Source organism: Salminus brasiliensis, chromosome 13, assembly GCF_030463535.1.
Source record: "Salminus brasiliensis chromosome 13, fSalBra1.hap2, whole genome shotgun sequence".
Taxonomy (NCBI): domain Eukaryota; kingdom Metazoa; phylum Chordata; class Actinopteri; order Characiformes; family Bryconidae; genus Salminus; species Salminus brasiliensis.
The window spans coordinates 10078033-10091094 of NC_132890.1; the positions used below are offsets into that span (position 1 = coordinate 10078033).

The 13062-nt window shown below is 41.0% G+C and overlaps 1 protein-coding gene across 1 annotated transcript in view; it reads left to right on the forward strand.

Annotated features, from left to right (window-relative positions):
- cpne2 (copine II) overlaps nt 1-13062 on the forward strand; it is a 47913-nt gene that overhangs the window by 18847 nt on the left and 16004 nt on the right. Inside the window, exons 4-10 of the mRNA XM_072695706.1 lie at nt 837-911; nt 997-1068; nt 1192-1275; nt 3400-3489; nt 4716-4814; nt 6315-6401; nt 6954-7013. Of these exons, the coding sequence (XP_072551807.1) occupies nt 837-911; nt 997-1068; nt 1192-1275; nt 3400-3489; nt 4716-4814; nt 6315-6401; nt 6954-7013 (567 nt within the window). The remainder of the gene's footprint in view (nt 1-836; nt 912-996; nt 1069-1191; nt 1276-3399; nt 3490-4715; nt 4815-6314; nt 6402-6953; nt 7014-13062) is intronic.

Sequence of the window (13062 nt, forward strand, 5' to 3'; positions counted from 1 at the left end):
TTCCACCTCTCTGTAGAGAGCAGCACCTGTGGTTTTACACCACTAAACTGTTTATTTGTGGATGGACTGTTCTTGCTGATACTGTCAGGTCGTATAGTCGCGCTAATAAATGAGAATCACATTCATTAAACTGTGAGCTTTCAACCACAGTTTGATGCCTGCACTCTGATGTCTACATTTACATTTACATTTAAGGCAGTTGCTCTTATCCAGACCAACTTATAAAAGTGCTTCACTGTTTACTCAGGAAATATCCATAGCTAGTTTTAATCAGCTAGTATCCAAAAGATACCTCTAAGCTTAGATGCTACTAAATACAAAAATCACTAAGGAGCACTCAGCACTAAACTTCGCCCAAGTACTCTTGAAAGAGATGGGTCTTCAGTCTGCATTTAAAGACAGCAAGTGACTTTTGCAATTCAAACACCCAGGGGAAGTTCGTTCCACCACTTCGGTGCCAGGACAGTCTAAATGATTCGTAACTTTGTATTTGCAGCTCAGCTTCTCATATCAATGCAACATTGAACAACCTTATTGCACATTGCATTGCATGACCCTATTGAGCAGCTCTATTCACTGGAAACTCTGGCGTGGGTCTAAATCTGTCAAGCCACTCTAGAACCGCCGCAGGCTCTTCCTTGTGCCATCACACATATATTTCACAGACACCATTTCCATAAAGTAGCATTAGCTAATGAGCCAGGCCTTTTTTACTTCTCAGTGCTAAAGTGCTTTTCTAACTGCAGCCTGTGCAGTGACCTTTGATTAAAGGCCACTTTAGCCAGAGTCTCTGTCTGCTTCTGAGATGATTTAACTGAATTTCTTTTACCACACAGATTGTGTCCAATAAAAAGCTTCATCGGCCTCTAACCTTGGCCAATGGCAAGCCAGCGGGGAAGGGAGCCATTACAGTAAGATATTTTTTTGAAGTCCAGACTGGTGATAATAGCATTGGTGTATTTCTGGTTCACCGAGATGTGTCATTTTGTTTTGTAGATAACAGCCCAGGAGTTATCAGACAACAGAATAATCACCCTGTCCATGTGGGGAAGAAAGCTGGATAAAAAAGTAAGTAAGAAAAAGCACCATGTTCAACCACAAGTTCAAATATCCAGTACTCTCCATCACATCCTCAAAGGTCTGAGTCAAATGTCTACTCTTTTTAAAATGTATTTGTACTCTGGCTTTCAGGATTTCTTTGGCAAATCGGACCCTTACTTAGAGTTCCATAAACAAGGAGAGGACGGGAAATGGATGCTGGTTCACAGAACAGAGGTCAGACATACCACCATACACTATAGAAAGTTCCACTTTTGGTTCCATAAAAAATGTGTAATACAGATTTGTAATACAGATTTGTGAATTTGAAGAACCTTTTAAAGGTCAAAGGAACACTTGATTTAATGTTCATTGCCAATTTGGTTCTTCTGTGGAATCACTCAAAGAACCATTCAAATCTTTAAAGCCCCTGGGAACCTACATCTAAATTTTCTTTTTAATTAAAGTAATCTGGCTTCTCAGACCCCCTAGTGTTCTTCGTCTATGCCATTGGTCAAACAACCATGTGAAGCACCTTTTTTTCTTCAGAGATAATATAAGCCTCTTCTGCTGTGGCTTGGTTACCTACTGCAGACCCTCATGCTTTAGAGGTGAACTCAGATAAACTTGACCGTCTGGAGAAGGATTTTATTATTAATGCAGAATTTGAGTATGTTTACAATAGCTGTGGGTGCTGTTCAGCAAATTAGATAAAAAACAAAATATGGAGAGCAAAATTAGTTTTACTCTGTTATGATTAAAAAGAAGAATTAAAATCAGGAGCTCCGAGCAAATATGGGACTTTTTTTATTTATGATTAAATATTCCAGACAAATGTATTGTTATGTTTAATTGACCAAAGAGTGCTTCTACTTGTTCTATTAGAATCAACTAGAATCCGTTCAAAAACTGTTTTTGCTGTCAACAAAGCCTATGGTGGCAGTGTGTCACCATGATCATGTGAACATTGCACACATTAGGGCCTGTGATACAGTTAAAGAACATCTAAATAGCACAGCGGTATCTATGTGCATCAGCGTAGCATTGTTACCCACATTTTCATGGCAACAGTTTATTCACACTTAAATGCAAAGCAGTTGCAAGTAGTGTCACTAGTAACTTTCTCGGCCCTGGCTAATCTGTAGCAGTCCAGTTTGCATTAACTGGGAAGTGCAGCCATTTCCATTTGGTCAAGACCATTCTTGCAACGTTTCAACCATCCACTGTCATGTAGAATCCATGGCCAGGTGAATTCATTTAGTAGGGGAGTAAGAAAATATTGATGTGTCGAAGTAGTGCAATCTGTACTGTATTGTATTCTCTAAAACAGTATTGATTTTTCATAATTATTTAGTTTATAGTTTTCATGCAAAGATTGGTGGCAGACAGTGGTTCAGTTTGTGTTATGTTTAAACCCCGATGGCCCTATCTTACACCTTGCGCAAGGCGGGTCGCAAGGCTCATTGCTATCTTACACCCTGCCAACAGTCTATTTTCATGCCCACGTTTAAATAGCAGCGGTGCTTGCGAATTTATCTATGTCAATGGGGCGTGGTGGTCTTGAAACCAACCTAGGCAGACGTCAACACTCAGACGTTCATTGCTATCTTGGCAGTGAATTGTCAACACAGTTGCATGCAGCCCAACGTGCGTACACCCCTGCTTGTTACGCACACATGGCCCTGCAGCAGTGCACAAACCCATAGTGCATGCCATTTGGCAGCTATGCAAACTTTTACATCAGGAACATATTCTTGCTGTTTCGGTAAAAGCCATGCTCGCTGACCTTTCCAGCATGAATGAGCAGGTCAGTTTCCTCTGCTGAGAAGTGTTGGACGCCTCCAGGTAGCTGCGCCATTAAAATAGCAATCCGCTAAAGTCAGACCTCACCTGGTTCTTAAAGGGAAGGGCAAGTGACATGCTGATTGTTTTCATGCATGTTTCGAGCCACGGAAGGCGCACTTTTCCTGTCACTATGACAGAACTATAGCAAAGACGCACTGACACGGCCTAAATCAAGCTGTGCTGTGCACGGTTGACGGTTTGTGTAAGATCACTAAAATAGCGCCCCGACTGTGTACAGATTCTACTGTTCTGAATGCATTAAAAGTAAAAGTAATATATTTACTTACAGTGTCACAGTATATCACCATATATTGGAATTGTAACCCCTTTATTGTGAAATGTATTACCAGGTTCTTGCCAATACACTGCCCTGTCATTCATTCAAGGCCAAAGGAAGTGCAGCATGCTACTAGATCTAATTAACTGCCAATTCAGTGCAGTTTTATCTTTCAGAGAAGTTGTTAATGGAAATGTTTTTTGATCACCTTGATCATACTGTCCTATTCTGTGAGACAGGTAATAAAGAACACTCTGGATCCAGTATGGAAGCCCTTCACAGTGCCGCTGATCTCTCTCTGTAATGGCGATGTGGACAGGAACATTAAGGTAGGTCTTACTGCTTGCACTGCAACAGGCATCTTTTATCAGATGCATCTGTACAAAGCACACCTGATCACAAAAATAAACTGTGCTCTTGCTTAAACAAAAACAAAAAAATCCTATGATTATTCTAATCTATTTCCTGGGTCGGCCATCACTGGCTCTGAAAGTATTGCCTGCAAGGCTGCTCCTAACTGTAGTGAGAGTGAATGGTTGAGCATTCTCTGAGTCAATGTTCGCAGCACCTGCTCGCGCCTTGCTCCCTGAGAGTTTCCTCTCACGCTCCTATTGACTGTCGCTCATCACTGTCCTTACTACTTGTTGTTCATGTACTCACACTACACAATTGCTGAGAATTTCAAACACGCTCAAAAGTGTCTCTGAGCACATCACACTTCTAGGGGTGGGTGATACCACTAATTTTCTTTTCAAGTTTTGTCAAGTTATTGCTATCCTAACAGCAGTGCTCCAGAATCTAGTAGAAAGCCTTTCCTGAACAGTAGAGACAGTTACTCTTAACAAATCCTTTTTTTTTTTTTTTGATTTTAGGTGTCCCAAAACTTTTGTCCATATCTCCCAAACTATTATTAATTAAAAGTTTATTTTGCTTTAAAGGGGTGCAATAACATTATTATGCTATTATATAATCATTATAATGGGCTTAAAATGACAATAATATTTACAATATATTGTCCAAAAAACTGAAAAACAGGACTGGACTAGACTGAAAAACAGATATTGGGCTGGTTCCACAGAAAGGGTTTGAGCCTATTATATTTTCCATTTGGTTCAGTTGGTTTCACACTGCAGTGACTAAAATGCACTAGATGCGCCAACTTTTTAACATGGCATTTTCTCTTAAAACCCACTTACACACTTTATTGTCATTATTCTTGTAAAGTGAAATTCCTCTCTTTACATATTCTAGCTTAGAAACCCAGGGTCAGAGCACAGGGTAAGCCATGCTACAGCACCTCTGGAGCAAAAAGGTTCAAGGGCCTTCTCAAGGACTACAGAGAACTACACCCATTTGGTTGGAGAAAATAGAAATAGATATGCTTTTGTTCCATGGAAATAGTGATGTTTAATTCTTAATAATCAGTTTGTTAAAAACATACAGGGTAACCAATCAGGTCAGCCAATCTATCAAACTACTCTGCCTTTTTGTGATTTTAACCGCCACTGCATTCCCATGGATCGCCTCAGCCTTAAAGAAGTCTTTATTTTCTCAGGTGCTGTGCTACGACTATGACAATGATGGCGGCCATGACTTCATCGGGGAGTTTCTGACCACAGTCACCAAAATGAGTGAAGCACAGAACTCTGTAGAGGTGAGCTGAGTTGTAATCCATACCTCTGATCTTATCATGAGCCTTAACAAAGATCTTATCATGGGTCTTATCCATAAAGCTTTCACCAGCAATTCAGCTCCCTCATTCTAGAGACATTTGTAAGGAGAACTCATTCCTCATAGGTTTGTGGCACTCATCCTCCTGCATTCTGTGGGAATGTTGTATGCGCTTCATTATCTGACATAATGACGCTGAAAGAGAGAGAGAGAGAGAGAGAGAGAGAGAGAATTAGCAAAAGACAGAGATGTGCTCAGACAGTCAACAGTGGAAAATGCGATAGAAACAGAGTTTGTCTGAGAGACTGAAACTAATGAGAGCAGGAATTAGAAAAAGAGAGGGAGATACGGTAACAACCTCTTTTGCCATGCAAATTGCTCTTCTTCAAATGCTACCCTGTTTACCAGAGCAGGCATGTGCTGCCTGTTGCAAATGTGTCCGCATTCTTATGGAAAACAGCAGTAGGTGGATCGCAGTACCTCAGCACGCCTCAGAGCTGACTGTTTTCAGGCATCTGCAGCAGTCTGTTTAAGCAGTTCTCCGCCATTACAGCCTGTTGATTTCGTGTCATTTCTAAAATGGAGCTAGTCTTTTCTGTCATTTCCATTTTACCCTCTCAGTTCATCCCATATCCCGTAAGCCCATATCTCACTTACAGAAAAGCCTGGGGGCTGTCGTTTCTGAACACAGGACATGTTTGTATGAGAGGTTTACAGTCAAGAATGCTCTCAGATGCTACTCCCTCACTTACACAGATGTGCCCAAAAGACTGTTTAGCATGAGGTTTTTCTGACTGTGTGGGGTTTTAACAGGGGTGTAATACTGCTTGAATGAATCAGGAGAATTTTGGAGGAGCCTGTCTTATTTAAACCTCAGGCATTTTGTTTGGTTTGAAATTTTTTGTTTTTGTGAATGGTGCCATCAATGGTGAGATCCAAAGAGAACTCTGAGGCTTCCAGAAAGAAGGTTGTAGATGCATATGAGTTTGGTAGGTGGACCATGCAACATGACAATGACCCAAAAATGGGCTGTGTATGCAAGCAACACCCCAAATATCACACAGCTGAAAGAATTCTGAATAGAGATAAGAGAAAAACTTTTGAACTCCTAGTTCATGTCAGAGACTGGTAGATGGTTAAAGAAAACATCTAATTCGTTATTTCAGCCAAAGGGGGAAATACCAGCTGTTAGGTCATAGGCTGTCCTAACTTTTACCTCATTAGGAATTGGCATATTTTCCAAGATGTTTTGTAAAATAAATTATTTTTCATTGTTTTAGCAAATGTGACGTATGTACATCATCTTCATTTATAGATACTGTTTGAAAATAAAAGAAAGCTACTGTGTTCAAATTAAAACATTAAAGGTTTTCTGTAGGGTATAGTGGTTGGTAATGCTTAATGGATAACTCCAGTCAGACTGGGGTTACCTATGCCAATGTTAAGAGCACCCGCTGATGTTTTGTTGTGTCACATGTTGCAGGTGGAGTTTGAATGCATTAATCCTAAAAAACAAAAGAAGAAAAAGAACTACAAGAACTCTGGCATCATCATCCTGAAGTCATGCAAGGTAAAGAAACACAAGTGTCATTCACCCCTTCCCCCCACCACCCCACACACACTTTACCCTCTAATGAATCAGTTAGAATTAACCAGCAAAAATGAGGACAATACGAAGCAGCTTTGATATTATATGTACGCATGAAAGTGTTTTCCATACAGCTCATACTGAGGCTGCTTACTTATTTGAATTTTTCATGACGCTGGCTGTAATTGTGGCTTTGCTGTAGGCAGAGATTAATGTAATGGTTCTAAATCCCCAATTAAAAAACACATATTAATATCAGCACAAAACACCTGTCACTTCTGAGCTGTCAACCGTGAGCGTAATCGCCTCTGCTTGTATGGCCAGCCAGAAAAGTGGGGAAATGACTTAATCATTTTCTGTTGTCACCAGTTCAGCTTGCATCACATACACACACATGAACATGCGCACACAGGGTTACCATAAAGCCCACTCTGTTTGTTGGGTGTTATTCTGTAAATAAAAACTGAACAAAAAGATGCTCATTTCCGTGGAGTGTGTGGCAGACCCACCATGCGCTGTTCTGATGCTCCCCAGATCACGAGGAATTACTCGTTTCTGGACTACATCCTGGGAGGCTGTCAGCTAATGTTTACCGTGAGTATATAGTGAGATCTTCGTTTTAATTTTTTGTGTGTAAATTAAGTTTCTTGTAAAAGGTCTCATATATTGTTTCTTAAAGGTCTCATGTTTTCTTATGGTTTATTTTCCTTTAGATGTTTGTGTGGGTTTCTGTAACAAAAACAAAAAAGTCCTAATTTATTTTACATTCCCATTTTCCAAGCTTCCAATCCCTTAAAAATAAACAGGCCTTTTGGTAACTATACCTTTAATGCAAATATATGTTAATTACCTCTGATTGGTTGTGCTGTATTGCACCTCATTGGTAAGTGGATGTCAGTGAATATAAATTTTAACAAAGCTTACTTGCTATACACTATATTAAAAAAAGTATTGGGACAACTGCACATTCATTATTCCTTCTGAAATCAATGGTATTTCAAAAAGAGTTCATCCTGCTTTTGTTTGAGTAACTGTTTCTACTGTCCAGGGAAGAAGGCTTTCTGCTTGATTTTGGACCATTGCATTGAGGATTTGATCATTGACAAGACCACCCCACCTAATCCCCAACACCCAAAATCCATCATTCCAGAGAACACGATTCCACAGCTCAGTGCTGGGGATCTTCATACCTCTTAAACCCAAGCCTGGTGCCAATAGGTTTATGTCTTTTGGCTCCTATTCTGTTGTGAATACTTCTCTACAGGGACTAGACAAGCTTTGTCTATGTGCATTAGCACACATGTATCAGCAGTAGCTGAATGTATTCAATAGAAGGGGTGTCCACAAACATCTGGACATATAGTGTATTAAACCTGATTATTAAACCAAATGCAGAAATTCAGTTCTCCTTGATTTAAGCCCTTAAATTATAATGTGGAAGAGGTGTTAACTCTTGGTCAACTGATAACGATGTATTGGCGCAAACCTAAGCGCACCACCCTGCATCGTCATTGCGAACCTAATAGCACACCTGGCTGGTTAGTGGTCATTATAAGCAAGACATCACTGTGTTACTCTGATGTCATTTGACGTTGTTATCATTAAGAGGATGTTTACCTCCAGTGGAGCTGGAACGTTGTGTTCCAGGGATGTTTTGCGTGCTGCTGTTGTGGAACACATGCTTTTTGAATGCAAGTGTGTGCTTAAAGTTTCACAGGGAAGGGGTGACCTACTCAGGCTTCTATTAGTACATGGTCTTTTATGTAACTCAGTCACTGGGAAGAAATGACACTGAAAATGAGTGAAGAGCACGGGTTGCTATAGTGACAGTGTTCCCGCACATGGAGGGCTGCGAGAGACGGCGAGAGAGATGATCTGCTGGAGGCTCGGAGGAAAGAGGTTTTGAGGCACCTTCATCGCGTGTCATCTCCTAAGACGCACATATTCCATAGACCCGTTGTTATTTTATTTTCGGGAGATTACCAGCCGCCTTGGCTTGGTAGGATACTCACACTTGTGTCCGCAGCTCAAAAATCTGTGTGTGGATCCCAGGCTTGAAGTGGGAATGCTGTGAGGAAGGGTGTATGAAAAAAAAGGAGTAGAATAAGAAAAAATAAATGTGTAACCTAAATCCATGATTACTCCAGCAGCCGCTTCTGCCTCATGGATTTATTTCCCGCCTTTAATAAGTCAGGGATAGATATTCACATGTGTGAAACTCAGTCCTCAAATCCCTTCTCCACAGCTCGCCTAATCTGCTTCTTTGTCAGAAAGAGAGAGAGGGAGAAGAGGAGTAAAGCAAGAAGTACTTGCAGCGAATTCATCTTCTTTAGTGCCATGACGTTCAGTCAGTTTTATGCTGGATAAAAAGAAGGTTGTTGGGCAATTTGGGCTCCTGTGGCGCAGATATATTCTGCCTGCTATAACGATACATGAGTGAGCTAACCAGTTGTTAGCCAACAGCGCTAGAAAGTGTGAGGGTAAGCGAAGAGGCTTGCAAACCCTCTTGAAGATAAAGGTGCTAGAAATGTCTATTCCACAAAAGAACCACACGTGTAAGAGTTGTGTGAGTGTGAAGAAGCTTGTAAAGGCTTAAAGAACGTTTCATCTGATCAATGTAAAGGTTCTTCACACTCGCACCAAAAGTGGTTCTTCTGTAGATCAAAGATTTGTAAGAGTGTCGACATTTAAAGCAGAATAGGTGATGAGGCAGGACAACGCAGGGGAAGTATCGAGAAGTAGATTAAATTGCATGAAGTATCTGCTCTATTCTAAAACGCTGATTGCTGTTAAACACAATACAGGTTCCTGTTTACCTGATATTATGGGAACAAAGCATAACCTGTTTTGTTCCTGTGGGCTGTGCCAAACAAAAGCAGAATTCCTGTGCCCAGTTTTGACCTGCACACACAGTCTGGCTAATCAGCTAATGAAAAGCCTCTTGCTGAGATGTGTCTGTTAGATTAGGAAAAACACAATAAATAGGATTGAGAATCTGCCTAATATTGTGTAGATTTCCTTCATTCCACCAAAGCATGGACTCTACAATAGGCCTGTCATGACAATTACATTGATGAATTATTATACAATAAATGGATATGACCTTAATCTGTTCTTGCTGACTGTGATGTTGCCCATTTTGTTTACTTGTGGGTTGACTTTTATAAGTACGAACATCACCAATATTTTAGCCAGTCGTGCTATTCTGTTCTTCTTCAGAAGCAGGGCTTGAGTCTATGAGCAGGCAGCGACATCTATTGTGGGCACCTTCATACTCACAGCGTGGACTGTGCCACATGAAGACATGTTACTCTAGTTTTTTTTTTAGTCCATCTACATGGACGCCGCTTCTAATAAATGCATTTAGCCACTTGTTCAAATGCATACACATGCATGTCTGTAGAGAAGTATTGCCAATAGAATAGGACTTCGGAGCAGATAAACATTAACCTATTGGCACTATGCCTAATGCCAGGCATGGGCTGCAGGGAGCAGTAGAACTGTGTTCTCTGGAAAGATGGTGCTCCATCCAATACTTTTGGGTTGAGTTGGAGAGTTGAGAGTGAAGTCAGGTGGGGTGTTAATCATCCAACATCTTGATCTCACAAATGCTCTTGTCACTAAAGCCTTCCCTGGATAGCAGAGACAGTTAGTACATCAAAAGCAGGATAAACAAAATTTTTAATACCCTTGATTTCAGAAGGAACAACTGTACTTCTCCCAAACTATTATTTATTTAACTGCTCTTTTAAATGGTATAATTGCATTATTTTTGTACACATGTGGAAAAACTTGTCGGTACCCCTAGGTTAATGAAAGAAAAACCCACAATGGTCACAGAAATAACTTGAATCTGACAATAGTAATAATAAATAAAAATGCTATGAAAATTTAGACATTGCTTTTCAACCATGCTTCAGAATTATTTTTAAAAATAAACTCATGAAACAGGCAAGGACAGCAATTATGGTCCCCATAACTTAATATTTTGTTGCACAACAAACCTTTTGAGGCAATCACTGCAATTAAACGATTCCTGTAACTGTCAATGAGACTTTTGCACCTCTCAGCAGGTATTTTGGCCCACTCCTCATCAGCAAACTGCTCCAGTTCTCTCAGGTTTGAAGGGTGTCTTTTCCTGACGGCATGTTTCAGCTCCTTCCAAAGATGCTCAATAGGATTTAGGTCAGGGCTCATAGAAGGCCACTTTAGAATAGTCCAATGTTTTCCTCTTAGCCATTCTTGGGTGTTTTTAGTTTTTTGGGTCATTATCCTGTTGTGAGACCCATGACCTGCAACTGCGACCAAGCTTTCTGGCACTGGGCAGCACATTTCTCTCTAGAATCCCTTGATAGTCTAGAGATTTCATTGTACCCTGCACAGATTCAAGACACCCTGTGCCAGATGCAGCAAAGCAGCCCCAGAACATAACAGAGCCTCCTCCATGTTTCACAGTAGGAACAGTGTTCTCTTTTAGATATGCTTAATTTTCCTGTCTGTGAACATAGAGCTGTGTGGCAAAAAGTTCAATTTTTGTCTCATCTGTCTATAGGACATTCTCCCAGAAGCAAATCCCAGTCTGGCTTTTTTATGATTTGTTTCCAACAATGGTATCCTCCTTGGTCGTCTCCTATAAAGTCCACTTTGGCTCAAACCACTTTGGGTTCACCTTTGATCTCTTTAGAAGTTTTTCTGGGCTCTTTTGTTACCATTCGTTTTATCCATCTCTTTGATTTGTCATCAGTTGTCCTCCTGCTAGGGAGGTTGGCTACAGTCCCATGGATCCTAAATTTCTGAATAATATGTGCAACTGTAGTCACAGGAACATCAAGCTGCTTGTAGATGGTCTTATAACCTTTACCTTTAACATGCTTGTCTATACTTTTCTTTCTAACCTCCTTCGCTTCGTCTGGTCCATGTTGAGTGTGGTACACACCATGTCACCAAACAGCACAGTGACTACTTGTAGCCCTATATATAGGCCCATTTGCTGATTACAAGATTGTAGACACCTGTGATGCTAATTAGTGGACACACCTTGACCTTGACCTTGAACATGTCCCTTTGGTCACATTATTTTCATGGGTACCATCATGTTTGTCCAGGCCTGTTTAATGAGTTTACTTTTTAAAATAATTCTGTTAAAGCTGGTTTAAAATCAGTGTTGGAAATTCATTTGTTCATTTTCATAGACCATTGTGGGTTTTTCTTTCATCTTTATATCAGTGGCATGAAATTGCCATAAAATGACAATAATATAATTTTTTGCAATTATTTCTGGCACGATGTATTGTCCACAAAAATAATTATTGTGACAGGCCTACTCCACAAGACCTCAGAAGGTGTCCTGTGGTATCTGGCGCCAAGATGGTCGATGCAAATACTTAGTCCTATAAGTTGCGAGGTGGGGCCTCCATGGACCGCTTCAATGAGCCCTGGGCGCCCATGACCCTGTCGCTGGTTCACCAGGTTGTACTTTCCTGGAGCACTTTTTGTAGGTATTGACCCACTGCATACTGGAAATTTTTAAGATGTTCTGACCCAGTCGTCTAGCCATCACAATTTGCCCCTTGTTGAAATGGCTCAGATCCTTATGCTTGCCCATTCTTCTTGTCTCTACTTTCAAGAACTGACTGTTCACTTGCTTCACTATGTGTATACCACACCCCTTCGGCAGGTGTCGCTGAAACAAGACCCTTCAGCACATTTTAATTAGGAATCAATTAGGAATCAATTAGATATATTTGTATTTGTGTATGGTGAGTGTAGCACTATCCTGCTGCACTGTGATTTGTTGTCATCTAACATGTGTTGTAGTGTATGACTGATTTTCAGTCATAATTCACAAAAGGGTGGCAGGAAGGGTCCGGCCAAGGCCTGGTCACCCACAGGCCAGTCTAGGCTGTGTGAGGCCAGCCACATGAAATGGTACCCTCATTCTGTCATACCCAATATCCTTCTCTCTCTCTCTCTCTCTCTGTCTGCATATCTCTCTCTCACTCTTACTCACTCTCTTCCTTACACATCCTCTCTTCTTCTCCTCCCATTCTCACGCATCTGTCTCTCAAGCCCTCTTTTTCCATTTCTTTCTGTTTGCCCTTTCTCTCCCTCTCTCTTACTCTTTCCCATTTACACTCATTTAAACTCGCTCTCTTTCTCACTTTTTTATTTTTCTCTTTTTATATTCTCTCTGTCCTTTCTCTCACTCTCTCTCTCTCACACTATTTTATTTTCTCCATTCTCTTTCTGTTTCTCTTTCCATACTATCTAACTATCTCTCTCACTCATTCGTCCACTCTCTCTACATCCTCAGGCTGGATGGTGGTATAGTAAGTAGGTGTGTGTAGTGGGGATTGTGACAGGCCGGGTTAGCAGTGGAGTCATGGTGGGTTGGTAAACACCTTTGTTGTAGGAAGGCAGCGGGGCTGTGGGTTTGCGAGTGCCTGAGGATAGAGCTGTCAGAGCTCAGCTTGAGCAGCTCTGACTTCTAAACCTCCCCAAACAAAAGCAGCACTGCCTCTGGCAGCGAGCGTTTGATCCACCTCGAACCGAAGGAGACTCACACAGCATTGCCGTGTGTCAACAGCTGTGTGTGTTTGTGTTCTAATCCAGCCTAGTCAGCCGTGATTGCTGGCTGAGTAGC